Here is a 19,661-nt window from a genome sequence, read left to right on the forward strand (position 1 = left end):
TTGCTCGGTCCCTGCTCCTGCCAACCTAGCAGTTCGAAAGCACGCCAAAGTGCATGTAGATAAATAGGTACCACTCCAGCGGGAAGGTAAGTGGCATTTCTGTGCATTGCTCTGGTTTGCCAGAAGCAGCTTAGTCATGCTGGCCACATGAGCTGTACGCCGGCTCCCTCGGTCAACAAAGCGAGATGAGCGCCACAACCCCAGAGTCGTCCACGACTGGACCTAACGGTCAGGGGTCCCTTTACCTTTACCTAAGGAACAGAAGAGGTTGCTTTATACTAAGTCAAGACCCTTCCTCCATCTAGCTCAGTAATACACTGACTAACAGTGGCTATCCCAGATTTCAGACAGAGGGTCTTTCTCCCAGGCCCACCAGGAAATGCCCAGGATTGAACCCAATACTTTCTGCATGCAAAGCATGTTCTGTACCATTGAGCTACAGCTGCAAGACTCTTCCTTTTTCATTGGACTAGACTCCTTATCGCTTTTCCTTTGCTTCCAGTTCAGTTTCTCAGGAAAGAAATCTTGCATTTCCTAAAGGATATCTCATGGTGGAATTTTCTTAAGTGAATTTGCAGTGTTAGAAAAGTGAGCCATCTCCTTGGCACACAGAGATAAAGGCAGCTGCTCCTACCTTTGCTCCTCTGCATGTTTATTGGACGCAGTAATTTCCCCCCTTTGCTTCTCCTGTTTGTACAGACAGCGCATTGAATGAAATGCTACGTTTGACAGCAGCTCCTTTCATCACCAGAGAGGTCCTTCAAGACATGCGCCTGAGACTGGCAGACGGCAGAGAGTACAGCCTGAGAAAAGGAGATAGGCTTTGCCTCTTTCCATTTATAAGCCCTCAAATGGACCCTGAAATTTATGAGGAACCAGAGGTAAAGCTGCACCGTTCTGAATCATGTTCCTCCTGACAGTTTCCTCCACGGATTCCTTTCACTGCGTGGCTTATTTAAACCCACTGGGTCGAGTATTGTGACAATGCCATGTGCAGCATCCTTAAGACCACAAGAAGATCCTGCTGGCTCTGGCCAATGGCCCACCTAATCCACCGTCCTCTTCTTACACTGGCTCACCAGTTGCCTATGGGAAGCCAGGACCCGAGCACAGCAGTACCCTCACTACTGATGATTCCCAGTAACTGGTATTCAGAGGCACACTGCCTCCAGTGATGATGAAGGTAGAACAGAAACTTCATGGCTAGTCACCACTGAAAGCCTTAACATCCATGATACTGCCTAATCCTCTTTCAAAGCCATCCAATATGGTGGTCATCATTCTATCTTGTGGGAGTGAATGGCACAGTTTAGCTGCCTGCTGTGTGAATAAGGGAATCTATCAGCTTTCTTGGATGAACCCCAAGATCTGGCATTATGACAGAGGGAGGAAATATTTTCTCTATCCATTTCCCCACGCCTTGCATAGTTTTGACCACCTGCATCATGTCTCCTCTTAATTGCCTTTTCTCTAAACCAAAAAATCCTGAATGCTGCAACCATGCAATCATTCCTCAGCGGGGGATTGCTCCATCTCCTTGTTTATTCTCATTTCTCTTGCAGCTTGACATGGGCATAAAACCCATGCCAACATGTCGAAACAGCACAATATTGACAGAGTCACATTCCCATGCCTAAAAACAACCTAGCTTTCTGGGGAGGATTGGGCATGTTTCAGGATTATTAACGCCATACTAGCGTACAAACTGGTACTGTTACCAGTTTCTCGATTTCCATTTTCTTCGAAAAGAAACAAGTTTTAGCCCTTAAAGCTAGAGAGATAGGTTTGAAAGCGCTTGTTGACATCTCAAAGGGGAGGGAGGTACAATTTCCAGTGATCAGGAAAGGCAGTTTGGATGCTCAGCAGACTTTTTGCCTCACCAAAGACTAGCTGAACCAGAAATAACGCTGCACCTTGCACCTAATGACCTTAAGCCATTAGGTGGGTAGGCAACCTAAGGCCCAGGGGCCGGATCTGACCCAATCACCTTCTAAATCCGGCCCACGGATGGTCTGGGAATCAGAGTGTTTTTACATGAGTAGAATGTATGCTTTTATTTAAAATGTATCTCTGGGTTATTTGTGGGGCATAGGAATTCGTTCATTTTTTTCCTTAAGAATATAGTCTGGCCCCCCACAAGGTCTGAGGGACAGTGGACCAGCCCCCAGCTGAAAAAGTTTGCTGACCTCTGCAGCTTAAGCCATGTTTGCTTATGGAATTCACTTCAACAGGACGTGGCAATTGCCACCAATTTCGGTTATTTTAAAAGGCAACTAGGGGGAAAGGGAGGCAAATTGATGGAAGATCATGCTACCAGTGGATGCCTCTGAATATCAGTTGCTGGGGAACAACAAGAGGAGAATTACCCTTGTGTCCTTCTTGAGGGTTTCCCAGGGCATCTAGCTGGCCATTATAAGGAAAATGGATGCTAGACTAGAAGGGTCTTGGATATGATCTAGCAGGGCACTTCTTATGTCCTTAAGCACATTCTATATGAAATGTGTTGCTTGACAGGAGTGCCAAGGCAGACAGAGAAAAACAGACTGTCCTTTTGCAATTCATCATTTGGACATACTGATCTCACTTATCTCCCAGCCTGCCATGTGAAATAGTGGAGAGCAACAGAGAGGGGGCAAAAGTCCTCATGGTTTGTGGATACACTGTATTAGCTTGGCTGGAAATGGCGAAATCCTCCATCCGCAAGTGCCTGAGCTGTTACTGTCAACACTGATCTGGCTCACCTATTCCACCCTTGGTAGAGCTCCCGGAATTACTCTTGCGATAGAAATCTTAATGGATCTACACAGCCATTGCAAGTTGGATATTCGATATGCCAACAAGCCATGATTTCTTGTATCCAAATCACAAAGAGCTTCTGGTTCACATAAACATATGGACACCCCGTGGTTTTCCTACACCTGATTATTCTGTCTTTGGTGACTGGCTGCTGAATGGGTGAATTGATTTGATTGGGGGAAAAGATGGCGTTGGGTGATGACAGAATTTCCATCTGTGATGTTAGATCCGAAGTGGCTCATTCGCACACGCAGCATCTGTTGGTTTTACAGTCACCTGTGAACCTGCTCAGGTAATACGTGTCCCTCAAAAATTGGCTCTCAGGACCAATTCCAGGAGTAAAAATAATAACTCTCTGGATGTAAAAATAGAATGATGTAATCCAGGAGTTCCCAAACTGTTGTTCCTGGACCACCAGTGGTCTACAAGATGGCATATCTGAATTATATATTCATACCAATTTTAATTGTATTTTTATTGCTTATTTTACAATTACACTGGCTGCAACAGGTAGAAAAATCATTAATGGTCTGCGAAGACCATCAGTAATTTTCAAATGGTCAGTGGGGTGGGGGGCAAAGTTCAGGAACCACTGATGTAAAGAATGCTAAGTGCAGACCAGAATTGATAAGTAGAATTCCTTTTTGGCTGTTGCTGTGACAACCTAAGGCACTTCTTTAATATATCAATGAGTTTCTCTTTCTCTGTCTTCCTACCTCCCTTGCACCAGCACCACGTTAATTTTCTCTTTGTTAACAAAGAATCAAACTGGGATTGCTTCCTCTTATGAACAGCCTCCCAGGGACCATTATGGCAGAAATGATGCTGATATTATTGTAACTCAAGTCTCATTAATTATTGTTTGTAAGGTTGCACAAGGCTCACCTGCCTCTCAATTAGCAAGTAAATTCCCGTGTTCTATTTCAGGATCCAAAAACAACAAAAAAACCCAACAGCATGTTTTAAAGTATTTCTCAAAATGCTCATCAATGCCTTACATGACAGATTTAATTTGGAGCAAGCAGAGTCACTCTGAGTAAGCTTAGAAAAAAGTAAGGTTGTTAACCTTAATTGCAATTAAATGTTCCACTTTTGCCACATTAAGCTTCCAGGCATCTATGATTTGAGAGCAAACATCTTTCCGCTCCCCAGGCACTTCCATCCCCTGCTAAAGGATCCAGATGTGAATTCTGTAGAGGAGAAGGAAATGGTCCTAAATGCCTAAAGCAATGCCAAAGTGGCGCTGTAGCCATGAGACGGGAGACTGGTGCTGTGGGCTGTGGGCTGACTGGAAGGGTGTAGAGGAGGTTCTGGCTTTGAAATGTTGTTCCATTTTCCCCATTCCACTCCCAAGGACAGCCAAAGAGACTTAGACTGAGCATCAATACATTCAACAGCCAATTCTAAATGCTCTTCTTCCTTTGTCATAGAATGGGCCTCAGGCAGACAACTGGCTAGAAGAAAGCAATGCATCAAAGATGCATTTACTTCCATCTGCCCCAAGGAAATCCCCATTAATTTTAACAGAGTTTGTGGAGGAGAGGTTACTGTGGATTTTCCCCTGTGTTGTCACTCTAAGTTTCCTCTTGTATCTTGTGACTGAAAAGGGTGCAACAGGGGTAGCCAATATGATATTCTCCAGATGTTGCTGGACATCAGCCCCAGCCAGCAAGGGATTATGGGAATTGTAGTCCAATGACATATGAAGAACACCACATGGGTTATCTCTAGTCTACATGTAAACAATGTGCCTTATCACAGGAACTTTTATTCTTTTATTATAGTAGCCACCCCTACAGTATACAGTGGTGCCTCGCAAGACGAAAAGAATCCGTTCTGTGATTCTCTTCGTCTAGTGGTTTTTTCGTCTTGCGAAGCAAGCCCATTGACAGATTAGCGGATTAGCGCTATTAGCACTATTAGTGGCTTTTAGCGGCTTTTAGCAGCTTATCGGCTTATCGGATCAGCTGATAAGCGGCTTAGAAAAAGGGGGGAGGGGAAAAAACCCGCAGGAACTCGCAAGACATTTTCGTCTTGCGAAGCAAGCCCATAGGAGATTCGTTTTGCGAAGCACCTCCAAAACGGAAAACTCTTTCGTCTAGCGAGTTTTCCGTCTTGCGAGGCATTCGTCTTGCGGGGCACCATTGTATATATATTTTAAAAATCCAAACAGATCCCTGCCCATGACTCTAAATCCTTGCACGCTGCATTTTTAATGTTTCCTAAAAGAAACATTTGCTCACTTTGAACCTCTTTTTTTTTTCAGAAATTCAGATATGACCGATTCCTCAATTCGGACGGCACAGAAAAAACAGATTTCTATAAAGGAGGGAAAAGCCTCAAGTATTACTCCATGCCATGGGGAGCGGGAATAAATGTCTGTATCGGAAAGTTCCTTGCAGTCAATAGCATCAAACAGTGAGTGAATTTGTCATGTTGATATAATGACCGCCTCTTGCAATAATTTCGATCGTAAGAAGCTAGCGCTGGCTTGTAACAGAAAGTGACAGCATGGCGTTTACTCAGAAGTAAGTCCCAAAGTGGTTGATAGGGATTACTCCCTAGTAAGTCACATTGCAGCCCCGCACTGGCCATGATGGCTGGGGACCAGTGAGAGTTAGAGTCCATCAACATCCAACCACAGGTTCCATATCCCTGGTCTGTCTGAAATGCTGGAAAGTTAGTCGGTGTAGACTTGCCTGGTCCTCAACCTGGTGCCCCCAGGTTGGACTACAAGTTCCATCATTGCTTATTGGTTATGCTGGCTGGGGCTGATGGGGACTGGAGCCCAACAACAGTTGGAGGGCTCCAGGTTGGTGAAGGCTGGTGTAGACAATATTGAGATGGACCAGTATGGCAGCTTCCTATCCCATACAGGATTCCCAGTCACACGGAAGGGGCTCTGTGCATGTAGGCATATTGCAGGGAGATATGCAACCAATACCGGGGGTTGCATATCTCCCTGTCCTCCCAGCCATATGCATAGTTCAGAGGAACAACTTACATTGTTATTAATTCGATTTATGAGCTGCTTGACACATAAGGACTCTCCAAGTGACTTACCGAATTTCAAAAGCATAAAGCATGGCATGAAATCAGGAAAAAACTAACAACGTATTGCAATAAAAGCGGTACAATAGCCTATAAAATAAACCCAATAAAATAGCAGCGAAAACGTTCCATCAATATAGAGAAAAGTCATCGGAGTTCTGTCAGGAACAGAAGACAGACTTCCCACTCCTTTGCTGTCCTGCATTTCCAATCAGATACTTAAAGCATGCTTTAAAAAAATTCTCCTGAGTTAGCAGGTTGACACCAGCAACTATCTAGCCCAGGGGTTGTCAGCCTGGTCCCCACCGCCCACTAGTGGGCGTTTCAGGATTCTAAGGAGGAGGTAGGGGGTTCTGCGGCACAAGCTGAATCTTCCTTCCATTTAGCACTGGAAATTTTACCATCAAACAAGATGCATTAGTGGGCAGTAGGTATAAAAAGGTTGACTACCCCTGATCTAGGCAAATGGCTGTGTGTACAGTGCTACTCAGTAACCTGTGGGGCTGGCTCCAGCTTGAATATTCTTGGTACAGCTCCTCCTCCTGCCCAGGTGGACCCCTCTGGCAGGTTTGTCTAGTGATGTTGCTCCTAAAATTGGTGCCAGGCACCTGCTATATCTCACCTGGATTCCAAGGTAGCACTGCTCAAGGGGCATTGTGGGAAATTTAAATGGAAGCTGCCAGGTCATCCAGCACTGCACATCTGCAGGGGATGCAGAGGTTTCAGGGAGTTCAAGGCAGTGATCAAATGTGATGTGCTACCTTTCAGCTCATGGTCACAATGCTGCACAGTTAAAAGGTAAAGGTAAAGGGACCCCTGACCATTAGGTCCAGTCGTGACCGACTCTGGGGTTGCGGCACTCATCTCGCTTTATTGACTGAGGGAGCCGGCATACAGCTTCCAGGTCATGTGGCCAGCATGACTAAGCCACTTCTGGCAAGCCAGAGCACCGCACGGAAACACAGTTTACCTTCCCGCCAGTTTACCTATTTATCTACTTGCACTTTGACATGCTTTCGAACTGCTAGGTTGGCAGGAGCAGGGACCGAGCAAGGGGAGCTCACCCCATCACAGGGATTCAAACCGCTGACCTTCCGATCGGCAAACCCTAGGCTCAATGGTTTAGACCACAGTGTGCACAAATTGATAGAAAGCAATGTAAGACCTACATTGGCTCCCAGTACATTTCCGAGCACAATTCAAAGTGTTGGTGCTGACCTTTAAAGCCCTAAACAGCCTCAGTCCTCTATACCTGAAGGAGCGTCTCCACCCCCATCGTTCAGCCCAGACACTGAGGTCCAACTCCAAAGGCCTTCTGGCAGTTCCCTCACTGTGAAAAGTGAAGCTACAGGGAACCAGGCAGAGGGCCTTCTCAGTAGTGGCACCCGCCTTGTGTAACACCCTCCCATCAGATGTCAAGGAAATAAACAACTATCTGACTTTTAAAAGACATCTGAAGGCAGTTGTGTTTAGGGAAGTTTTTAATGACTGATGTTTAAACGTATTTTTAATACGTTGGAAGCCACCCAGAGTGGCTCAGGAAATCCAGCCAGTTGTGCGGGGTATAAATAATATGTTGTTGTTGTTGTTAATTCTGTGAGGCTTCTATTTGCTACAATATCAGTGCCTCCAGACTCTCAGTATTTTGCAGGAGGGATTCAAGCACATCCCAGGAGATGCAGGTTTACACAGTTAAAGTAGATTAAACCACCCAGTTGCCCTAGTGCCACAAATCCACTTTAAAAAAAGAATCAGTGTGGAAAGTGACAGGGAATTGCACTGAAAAGTATGGGATGGGCATGTTATTAGCAGGAAGATGTATGAACACCCTGAAGGCAAATCGGGATGAATGCAGGTTCAACGCTCATTATCAGCGCTCATTATCTCAAATAAGAATGAATGCTCAATAAAGACTGGATATGATTTAACTTCCTCTTAAGCTTTGGTGCAAGGAAATCAGGATGAATGCTCAACTAATATGTCATTTGGAGGAGCCCTAGGTGTGACCAGATGCCTCCCCCATCTGTCTTGAATAATTTAAAATGAGCAGGTCACAAGATTTTCAAGTTTATCTAAACCATTCATTTATTTTTCCATGGAAAGAAATGTTAGGTAGCATTGCTAAGCCATGGAAGGCGGCAGCTTTGATTCCATTAAAAGAAAATCATACAAGCTTATCACACTGTTTTATGCACACTTAGCTATGGTTTTCCCAGTAGTGATGTATGGAAGTGAGAGCTGGACCGTAAAGAAGGCTGATCGCTGAAGAATTGATGCTTTTGAATTATGGTGCTGGAGGAGACTCTTGAGAGTCCCATGGACTGCAAGAAGATCCAACCTCTCCATTCTGAAGGAAATCAGCCCAGAGTGCTCACTGGAAGGACAGATCGTGAAGCTGAGGCTCCAATACTTTGGCCACCTCCTGAGAAGAGAAGACTCCCTGGAAAAGACCCTGATGTTGGGAAAGATGGAGGGCACAAGGAGAAGGGGACGACAGAGGAAGAGATGGTTGGACAGTGTTCTCGAAGCTACCAGCATGAGTTTGACCAAACTGCGGGAGGCAGTGGAAGACAGAAGTGCCTGGCATGCTCTGGTCCATGGGGTTACGAAGAGTCAGACACGACTAAATGACTAAACAACAACAATCTGGGAGTGAGGCCCATTGAACACTGGGGAAGCTATTTCTGAGTAGACATGCCTACAAGATTACTTTGTATGGCTGCAACCTATGCACACTTATTCAGGAGTAAGCTCCTCTAGACTATACTGTTAAACTGTAGTTTCCATTACAGTTAAGAGCTCCTGGATAAAACAGAACTTTCTTCATGCTGTATGGGGCCATACAGCAATCTGTGCATCTTACAAAATTGGAATTGTTGGAATGCTCTGTTTAAAGTATTGCTCTCCTGGTTTATAGTCATACTATCTATTTTACATTTTAAAAGTACAGAGCCAAGATCCTGGAGGCCACTACTTCCATCTTTCTCTCCCTCCCTACCCAACAGGCTTCTTGGCATGGGGGGCGGCAGCAGGGGGGATAGATTGATCTCCCTAGAGGTCTAACTGATAGCTTACCAAATGCTTTTGTAAGGATGCAGGAAGTCAGGCCTAAGGCCATATATCGTCACATCCCTGTCTTTGGCCCTACTGACCAGGTTATTTTTCTCATTTCAGGTGTGTTTTCCTCCTCTTAAGCTATTTTGATTTGGAGCTGAAAGATCCCAATGCAGCAATCCCAGCCTTTGACAAGGAAAGATACGGCTTTGGAATGTTGCAGCCAGAGAAAGATGTCATCATTCGATATAAACTGAAAGCTCAGTAAAATTGTATATTTCTTCCCCTTATCGTCAAGCTCCTCTGGATATCCCTTCATGTTCTGCAAGAAAACAGCTGCTCACTGGTTTCAGTTGAAATTTATTTTGACATGTCATAGGTTGCTAAGGTGTATTTATATGTTATAGCTACAAAGAGGGCATAATAAATTGTTCTCTGTGGCATCTGCAAGCTGTTCATTTGCAAAAGCTCACCGGATGGCTATTGGGGCCCCTTCAGACAGGTGTTTTCTGCAACATGTCATTGACTCAATAACAGTGGTGAGCTTATACCGGACCAATCCGTACATCATTCCCCTTTCTTATTTTGTGATGCTGCCCCAATGCCATCTGGGGGCACATTCTTACACTATACTGCAACAAAAGTGGAACATTTAAAAAACCCCAACAACCTTGACAGCATTTGATGTATAAAAAGTTACAGGATTTCATCAGGAAACTACAAGGCTCGTACCTATTACAAGCAAAACAATATGTTTCCCCAAAACATTTCCATGTGCAAACTATCGAAAGTGGGAGCGTGTGTAACTGCCCCGATACCATCACCACGGATGCATGATAACAAAAGAATGTCTGGAGGAGTTTCACCACACCACTGCAGGCCAATATGTTGTATATAAAAAAAAAAACTGGTGGAAAATTGCAGATGCCATGTGGAACTTTTTGAAGTGACTCCCATGTGACAGGCACAAGAAGACCACTGGCCCCACGTTGATCCACAAATAGTGGGTCATAGAATCATAGAATTGAGAATTGTGAGGGACCCAACTGGTCCATCACCCTGGAATGTAGTGGATCAAACCTGCAACCTTGGCATTATCAGCAGTATGCTCTAACCAACTGAGGTAGTGGGTGAAAAAATGTTTGACACAAATTTGTCAAGTTGACCTGTACTTCTTAGGTTAGTGAATTATGCTTTAGGGCTTTTCCAGGACTCAGGTGTCTGGAGATTGCAGAAGAGTGATCCAGACAGCAGACCAAGAAACTGCCAAAGCTAACCTGACAGTAAGAGCTGTTCGACAGTGGAATTTGCTGCCAAGGAGTGTGGTGGAGTCTCCTACTTTGGAGGTCTTTAAGCAGAGGCTTGACAACCATATGTCAGGAGTGCTCTGATGGTGTTTCCTGCTTGGCAGGGGGTTGGACTCGATGGCCCTTGTGGTCTCTTCCAACTCTAGGATTCTAAGATTCTATGATTCTAACCTAAACGAAACAGGCCAAGTGTGGGTCACTCAGCAATTGTTTTCCAAATCCCTAGACATTTTTTTGGGGGGGGATCTCTTCCCCTCACTTCCTGGTCTGGTTTTGCCCACCTTCTGTTTTATCACCACGGCTGCATCTACACAGCTATTAAAAAAACCCTCTGAAAAAAGCCGTTTTAAAACTCACAATGGAAAATTTCACAGACTTCCAATTTCAGCTCCACACCACCATCTGGTGTCACAATGTTATAAGACATTGATAATGTTCTATTTTTAGTAATGTAGATGAGTCCTAAAAGCTTGCAAGCCTCTGTATAATTACTTTAGAGTAAGTCTCATTGATCTGGGTGGGACTTACTTCCAGGAAAACATGGAAAGAAACCCAGTCATGCTCTGGATCACACAACCTTATGAGGATGTAAGTTCTATTGAACTCAATGGAACTTTATTCTGAGTTGGCATGCATTGGATTGTCCTGTTAATTACCATAGTTAATGGAGGAGATTCAAAATATTATATAGTCATAAACAAACAAACAAACAAACAAACCTCTAGCCACCTTTAAAAAAAATCACTGGTGCACTTTTTGCCTTCCGTTTCTAATGTTTTAATAAATCCAGCCATCAGCAAGTACAGTGGTACCTCGGGTTAAGTACTTAATTCGTTCTGGAGGTCCATTCTTAACCTGAAACTGTTCTTAACCTGAAGCACTACTTTAGCTAATGGGGCCTCCTGCTGCTGCCGCGTCACCGGAGCACGATTTCTGTTCTCATCCTGAAGCAAAGTTCTTAACCCGAGGTACTATTTCTGGGTTAGCGGAGTCTGTAACCTGAAGCGTATGTAACCCGAGGTACCACTGTATATGTGGAAGTGTAGAGTTGGAAAGAGACCCCAACTGCAGTACAGAAATCACCTCTATAGAATCTGTGGCAGATGGCCACCCAACCTCTGTTGTAGGTGGGTGGGTGCTGAGTACAGTAGAACAACAAAAACCGTTACCGTGAAAAACCTTCTCATTGTTTTTGTTTTCAAGTTAGGGTTTGCATAATGCTCGTTCTACACAAAGTAGACCTGTTCGAAATTAATGGGCAGGGCTAACAGGTTCATTAATTTCAATGGATCTTCTCTGAGCTTTGAATACAACCCTTAAAATTTCACTTTGCACAGCGCTTCCATGGGCAGGGCTGACTATGCGAATCCCCCCTAAGCATCCTTAGGGCAGCCATTGTCTCTCAGGCCTCCCTATCTACAATACAGAGATAATAAATTAATAGTGACCTACTTTATAGGGTGCTGTGCAAGCATGACTGAAATATGAATGTGAAGTACTTTGAATACACTTAAAAGGCTGCATTTTAAGAGAGCCAGCACAGAGTAGTGGCTACAGTGTTGGACTCAAACTGAGGGAGACCTGGGTTCCAATCACACATGACCCAGTCACTATGGCCAGACCCTCAAAGTGTCCCTCAAAGGAACAGTACAGGATTTTCAGAAGCTGTCCCAGTTTCTGATTTTGATCCTGGAATGTCCCAATCTTTCCTAGGATATCCCTCTTTTCACCTGAGAAATGTTGGAGGGTATGTACAGCTATGGATAAAATAGAGGAGAGGCCCACACGCACCGCCTTTAGATGCTAGGTGGAAAGGTGGGGCATAAAGTTAATACTGTAGTAATATATCCCATGATTATACAACCACTGGGCTTTTTTGACAACTTGCCAGTTGTTGTTCTCAGTTAATTGGCTCTGAATTAGTGTATTGATTTTCTTCAGTCGTTTTTCTCTCTTCCCTTTAGTCCTGCTCGCATGACATGTCTGTAGATATGAGTGAGAGGATGGGTGGAGAGGGAAGAGGCAAGATCCTGGTCTCCATTCTTGCATCTGTTCACCAACCAATCTGAGTAGCAGCTGTCCATGAAAAAATAGCATCCTTGGAGGCTCTCTCTGTGCAGCCAGGATCTCTGGAAAGGCGAAGGTCCCAGATGAAATAGTCAAATTACAGTACTTATTACTTTTCCTAAAGCCTTAGAAATGACACTTCATTCCATAAGCTATTACTGTTTACAAAATAGTCATGTGAGGGCAAGTTAGCTTTAAATGCACCAGAGGTCGTGCGGACGGAAGAGTGAAACCTTATGATTGGGGATGTGTACATTAAAAACACAGCTTGAGCTTTTGTTACAAATACCTTTACTGCACTAAAAGTAGCAGAGTCAGATGTGTTTCACCATTGAGTAAAGGCATCTTTTTTTTAAAGGCACAAAACTTCAGAGGCAGTGTGGTGCATTGGTTGGAGTGTTGAACCTGGACTAGGAAAATCTGGGGTTTGAAACTGCTCAAAAACAAAGCGCACTGGGTGACCTTTGGCCAGTCACTTTCTCCCTCAGTTTAAAAGGTAAAGGGACCCCTGACCGTTAGGTCCAATCGTGGCCGATTCTGGGGTTGCGGCGCTCATCTCGCTTTATTGGCCGAGGGAGCTGGCGTACAGCTTCCGGGTCATGTGGCCAGCATGACTAAGCCACTTCTGGCAAACCAGAACAGCACACGGAAACACCGTTTACCTTCCCGCCAGAGCAGTACCTATTTATCTACTTGCACTTTGACATGCTTTCGAACTGCTAGGTTGGCAGGAGCAGGGACCAAGCAACGGGAGCTCACCCCGTCACGGGGATTCGAACTGCCGACCTTCTGATCGGCAAGTCCTAGGCTCTGTGGTTTAACCCACAGTGCCACCCGCACCCCCTCCCTCAGTTTAGCCTACCTTAACAGGGTCAATTCCATATATGATTACTATATAATAATGGGCCCTGCTATGGGTCTCCTTGGTGTTAGAAATGGGTACCTGAGACAGAGCCTTTTCGTCAATGGCACCCAAGATCTGGAACAGCCTTCCAAATGATGCCTGCCTGGCTCCATTGCTGCTTGCTTTCAAACAGGCTATTCCAGTGAATTCTCATCAAGTACCACACTTAACTAAGCTAAATATGTCTTCTCAGAAGTGAGCTCCATTGAACTCAATGGAAGTCGCTTTTCAGCAGACATGGTTAGGATAGCACTGCCCTTTGTGTTTATGCTGCTGCTGCTTTTTAGTTTAGATTGTTTCTGTGAGGGAGGGGGTTGTTCTTTTTATTACTGTATATTTTTGACTATATGTTACTATAAATTGCCTGCATATTTTATAGAAAGGCCAAATATAAATCTCAAGAATAAACAATCTCAACTTAGTTACTGGCATGTAGACTTTGCCTTTGCTGATTTATAGAGCTCGGTGCCTTTCTCCACAACCACCAAGCAAGGAAACTCAAGAATTACGTGTGTGTTAAAAACATGCATCATGTATACTGTACTGGCAAGGGTGACAGAATTTCCTTTTCCTCCTTGGCACCGAATTGAGGTTGCTTTCAGGCAGGCCCATTGCTCAGAGCTAGAGAATTTGGTTTTGCATGCCAAAGGTCCCTGGTTCAATCCCTGCCTGAAACCCTGGAGAGCTGCTGCCAGCCTGTGTAGACAGTACTGAGCTAGATGGACCAGTGATCTGACTCAGTATAAGACAGCATCCCATGCTCTTGATAGCTGCAGCTTTTACACTGGCAATTTATTTAAACTTGATTTAAACTGGTCCAGAAGCTGCAGCCAGTGTGGAATGGACTGGCCAGGCTGCTGATGGGGGCAGGCTAAAGCATCCTCACTGGAAGCCCATATGCTGCCAGGCCAGGTTCAAGGCTCTTGTGCTGATATACAAAGCCCTGGACGATCCAATTATACCTTATTAACCTGGATACCTTAAGGACAGTCTGAGCCCTTGTTTTCCAGTTCAATCACTGAGATCATTTGGAGCTGTATGTGACAGAGGCCTGGCTGGCCTCAACTGGAAATTGGAGATTTAGAGCCTATGGAACACTCTTCCACCAGAAATTTGTCAGGCACCCTCTCCATTAACTTTCAGGCATCTGGTGATATGCTTTTTATGTCAACAGGCCTATTCTGTTTATTCCCTCCCCCATCAAAGTTAGCCAGTTATTTTAATGATTACTTTGTATTGCTTTTGTTGTATTTTTTAAAAAATGTTTTATTGTATTTGTATATTTTGTTGTATTCAGCCTCAGTATTTTGCATTAGATGGAGTACAGAATTATTTTTGCAAATAAATAAATAAATAAACAAACAAACCCAGCCACTTATATGGTTGGGTTCCTCTTTGGCTCTCCGCTTGGTCCAAGAGTCATTCAATAACAAAATGCTTCAGTGCAGAGTGCTGCTCTTCACTGTGCCAGCCAGTCAGCCCATGTGCCTATTTCCAGGTTACTCCATTCCATTACCACTTCCGAAAAGCAAGTCAACATTTGCGCCTACAGTCCTCACTGGGTTTTGGGGAGGGAGAAATCTTTTTTTTTTTTTTAAAAAAAGATATTTATTAAAGTTTTTAAAGTATAACAGTAAAAATGAAAAATAAAAAGAAACATACAAAATAAAAACAGTTACAGATGGGTAGCCGTGTTGGTCTGCCATAGTCAAAATAAAAAAATTCCTTCCTGTAGCACCTTAAAGACCAACTAAGTTAGTTCTTGGTATAAGCTTTCGTGTGCATGATAAAAACAGTTAAAAAACACATTGATTTTCCATAACATATCTTCCTTACACTTATTTCCCCGGACCTCCTCATACCTCCCTTTTTTGTATTCCACTTCAATTTGTTAGTTCAGCAAATCCTTACCATTAAGCTTTTACCCTTTTGTAAACCTTTTTTCCTATCTCTTAAAGCATTACAGCTGGAAACCACTTAGTTTCTATCCAACATCCTTCTAGCATTCATTAATTTTACAATATTTCTGTAAATAGTCTTTAAATTTCTTCCAGTCTTCTTTCACCGACTCTTCTCCCTGGCCTCGAATTCTGCCAGTCATTTCTGCCTTGGGGAGGGGGAAATCACCCATTCCCCTTAAGGATTTTTCCCAATGTTTTTTTTTTGGGGGGGTGGAGATTTTGTCACTGCAGTTCTGCAGATTTTGTGGTTTCCCATAGGCTTGCTGATATCTTCCACTTTTGTGTGTCTGGTGCCTATTAGGCTATATAAGCTATGACACTCTCAGCCTGAACATTGAAATAAAGGGTACTGAACTAGATTATTACCCCCCTCCCTTAGAATTTATTTGTCCTCATTACAGGTCTTGGCCCAATTCACATGTTTTATAGTTATTCTGGGAATGGGCACATTAGCAAATGCCCTCTGTGCCCCTGTAATCATAGCTTTGAATCTGCATGAAAAGCCAAAGCTTCTGGTTTCTAATGGCTGTAGCAGTGAACCTTTAAATTACAACTGCAAATAGCAATTTAACAGATCTGTAAATTTCTGCATTAAGTAAGTGGAATGTTTAAATCATGTCAGGAGGAAGAGGTTTGTGGTGAAGCTTAATCTCCAGGATAGTCAGATCTTGCTGATGTAAGTGATGGCACTTAAGGTGGGGAAACTGTGCCCAGAGCTCCTGTCTATTGCTTTAAGAGATGCAGATCAGCAGGTTATGGTGTTTCACACCCATCTTGGAGCTTAAAAAGGTAAAGGGACCCCTGACCATTAGGTCCAGTCATGACCGAATCTGGGGTTGCGGCGCTCATCTCGCTCTATTGGCTGAGGGAGCCCGGCGTACAGCTTCCGGGTCATGTGGCCAGCATGACAAAGCCACTTCTGGCAAACCAGAGCAGTGCACAGAAATACCGTTTACCTTCCCGCTGGAGTGGTACCTATTTATCTACTTGCACTTTGACGCGCTTTTGAACTGCTAGGCTGGCAGGAGCAAGGACCGAGCAACGGGAGCTCACCCCGTCGTGGGGATTCAAACTGTCGACCTTCTGATCAGCAAGTCCTAGGCTCTGTGGTTTAACCCACAGTGCCACCCGCGTCCCTAATCAGCCTGTATTCAACAATCTCACTTGCTACAAAACACACGTCAGCAACCTCTGGCCTTTCAGATGTTGCTGAACCACAACTCCCACCAGCCCTATTAAGCGTGACCAATGGCTTAGGATGCTGGGAGTTGTAGTTCAGCAACCTCAGGCTGGCCAAGGAAAACCTGCTTTAAAACAAGGATGGGGAAGCTATGGGCTTTCTTCTGGTGGTGCAGCAATAAAACTATTGGCACATTGCAAAGCTAAGCAGGGTCTGGTATGGTTTCAAACTGGATGGGGAACCAAATGTTGAGATTCCTGCATTGCTAGGTCAGCTTTCTCCAATCTGGTGCCCTTCAGATCCTTGGGGTTACAACTTCCACCAGTGGGTTGTGTGAGGATGGTGGGAGTTGTAGTCTGGGACTCAAATACATCTGGAGGGCACCAGCCTGGAGAAGGCAGAGGCAGTGATTATTTTGGCAGTCCCCTTCCTTGTAAACAGTGTGACTAGAGCAAGCTACAGTTTGATACAGAAATCATTAGGATCCATCCCTGTGTTTGTAACTGTCACCTTTTGTACATGAGAACTAGCTCGTGACTACAGAACAGAAAGCAAACCCTATCCTTTTTATGAAAAAAGTGGTGCATGTGTTTAAATTGGGTGGTTATCGTTCAGTCTTGTTACCACACAGAGTACTTGTGGGGTGAAAGTGGGGTGGCTTATATTCAGGTCCACCACCCCAAGCTCAGGGTGGGATGCAGCTGTCAAAACAAAACTTAAGAAATAACTAACAGTTTGCTGCCCTCTAATGGTGTGTATGCACACACACATCTGGAACCCAAGACACGCTGCCTCATCTTTCCTAAGGTAAGGCCCGCTATTCGGAGGAACTCTCCCCAACATCATTGCACACACATCCTAAATAAAGTAGAAGATGAAATATGGGGGGTGGGGGAAGGAACCGAAAACACAAAAGGGGGAAATAAGATTGACAGTCCTTCCCTAAAATGTCTGTTCTGCAGTTACTGCCAGGTGACTGGGTACTTATGGGGCTCTCTAATATTCAAGGAAATAGCGAAAAGGCAGAGAATTGGCACATCTGCGCCATATTTCTAAAGCACATAGCTTTCCCCAAGGAAGGCTGGGAGCTGTCGTTTACCCCTCACAGAGCTACAATTCCCAGCACCCATAGCAAATTACAGTTCCCAGGATTCTTTGCAGGAACCCATGTACCTCAAATGTATGGTGTAGGTGAATTCTGTGTATTTTGTGGAGAATAGAGAAGCCCCAGAAATGTTACGACTCACTGTTGCTTAACAACGCAATTCTACACGTGTTTACTCAAAAGTAAACTGAATTCAACGGGGTTTTCTCCTGCTGAATTGTATATAGGATCGCAGTCTAACTTGGCAAGAAGAGAAGGATGGGAAACCCATGGTTCTCAAGAGGATATCAGACTCCATCTCCCATCATCCCTGACCACAGATCATGTTGGCTGGGGCTGATGGGAATTGGAGTCCAACAACCTCCAGAGCCCCACAGATTCCTCAACCATGTGAGAGAGGGAGACAGCAAGCCACACTCTGTCACTGTCGGGTCAAAGGAAAATGTGAAGTGTGTAGGAGGTTCTGTAGAATTTATCCAGGTTCTCTTGAGAAAGAAAAATTAGCCAATAGCTCATTATGTTATGGCTATGATGGCTCAGAATGTTTTTTTAAAAACAACAACATATGTTATTCCCTGAAATTAATTAGTATTTTTCACTACCCATCTCGGCAGGGGAATAAAATATATATATACTTTGAATAACAAGCAAAATCATAAATAAATGATGGCAGTCTTTTGAAGCTTGGACCCCAAAAAGATGCCTGCCTCTGTTGCAGACCTCATTCTTGGTCGGGTTACATCTGTCAGGCTTCAGTTTTCTAAGTCACTCTGTGAACAAATTATTTTGTGCCAGCCTTCCTTTGCACGTGGAGAGTGAATGACAATGTCTGTGTTTTAAGATACAAAAACAGGTGCAGGCACAGGTGAAATAGAGGTGAACAGATGTGCTTAGTCAATTAAGACCTTTTAACAAATACCCATTTTGATGTGCTGGTAAGAAAAATCACCTCTGTGCTGTTGAAGGTTGCAGTGACAACCAAAATAAGAAATCTCAAGACCAGTTTCTCCTATGCCAGCCCTTGAAATAAAATGATATTAAATATAGGTGCAGTAAGAAAGGCTCCACTTACCTGGGAGAAAGTCTAATTGAATTTAGGCCACAATCACACCATACATTTAAAGCACTATGATACTATTTTAAACAGTCATGTTTTCCCACAAAGAATTGTGGATGCTGTGGGGTTTTTTACAGGTGCTGAGAGTTGTTAGATCTCTATCCCCCTACCAGAGCTACAGTTCCCAGGGTGGTTTAATAATCAATCCCTTTACACAGGGAACTCTGGCAATTGTAGTTCTGTGAGGGGAATAGAGGCCTCCTAAGCTGAAGCTCCAATACTTTGGCCACCTCATGAGAAGAGAAGACTCCCTGGAAAAGACCCTGATGCTGGGAAAGATTGAGGGCACAAGGAGAAGGGGATGACAGAGGATGAGATGGATGGATAGTGTTCTCGAAGCTGCCAGCATGAGTTTGACCAAACGACGGGAGGCAGTGGAAGACAGGGGTGCCTGGCGTGCTCTGGTCCATGGGGTCATGAAGAGTCGGACATGACTAAACGACTAAACAACAACAACAACAATTCTCAGCACCCTTAACAAACTACAGCTCCCACCGAATTGCAGTAATTAAGATGAATGTATTGCCTAGAATGTTATTTCTGTTTCAGACCTTGCAGATTATTGATAAGATGGAATGTTTTAAGAGGTGGCACAAAGATATTTCGAAATTTGTCTGGCAGGGCAAAAAGCCCCGAATTAAATTTAAAATATTGACAGATGCTAAAGAAAGAGGGGGTTTTGCCTTGCCGGACCTAAAATTGTACTATGAGGCAGCAGCTTTTTGCTGGCTCAAAGAATGGATGCTCCTCGAGAACACAGACATTTTGGATCTGGAAGGTTTCAATAACGCTTTCGGCTGGCATGCATATCTTTGGTATGATAAAGTTAACAGTGCCTTTAAAAATCATATTGTCAGAAAAGCATTGTTTAATGTTTGGACAAGATACAAAGATCTATTGGAAAACAAAACCCCTAGATGGGTGTCACCAGTGGAGGCTAAAGCAGTGAAGAAACTCAATATGGAGGTCGGATGGCCGAAGTATTGGGAAATTTTAGAACAGGATGGAGATAAGTTTAAACTACAAAGTCAGGAGAAATTGAAGCATAAAGTAGAAAATTGGTTCCAATATCGCCAAATATTGGAATTTTTCAAACAGGACAGGAAAGTCGGTTTCCAG

At 44.0% G+C, this 19,661-nt stretch overlaps 1 protein-coding gene across 3 annotated transcripts in view; it reads left to right on the forward strand.

The window, feature by feature from the left end:
• Positions 1–9,198, forward strand: part of PTGIS (prostaglandin I2 synthase) — a 41,810-nt gene extending 32,612 nt beyond the window's left edge. For all 3 annotated transcript variants that reach the window (XM_081196385.1, XM_081196383.1, XM_081196384.1), the window contains exons 8-10: positions 700–881; positions 5,063–5,214; positions 9,022–9,198. In XM_081196385.1, coding sequence (XP_081052511.1) covers positions 700–881; positions 5,063–5,214; positions 9,022–9,169 — 482 coding nt within the window. In that variant the 3' untranslated portion in view covers positions 9,170–9,198. The remainder of the gene's footprint in view (positions 1–699; positions 882–5,062; positions 5,215–9,021) is intronic.
• Positions 9,199–19,661: the final 10,463 nt, after the last annotated feature.

This window comes from Podarcis bocagei, assembly GCF_964188305.1.
Source record: "Podarcis bocagei genome assembly, chromosome: 5".
In the NCBI taxonomy this organism is placed as follows: domain Eukaryota; kingdom Metazoa; phylum Chordata; class Lepidosauria; order Squamata; family Lacertidae; genus Podarcis; species Podarcis bocagei.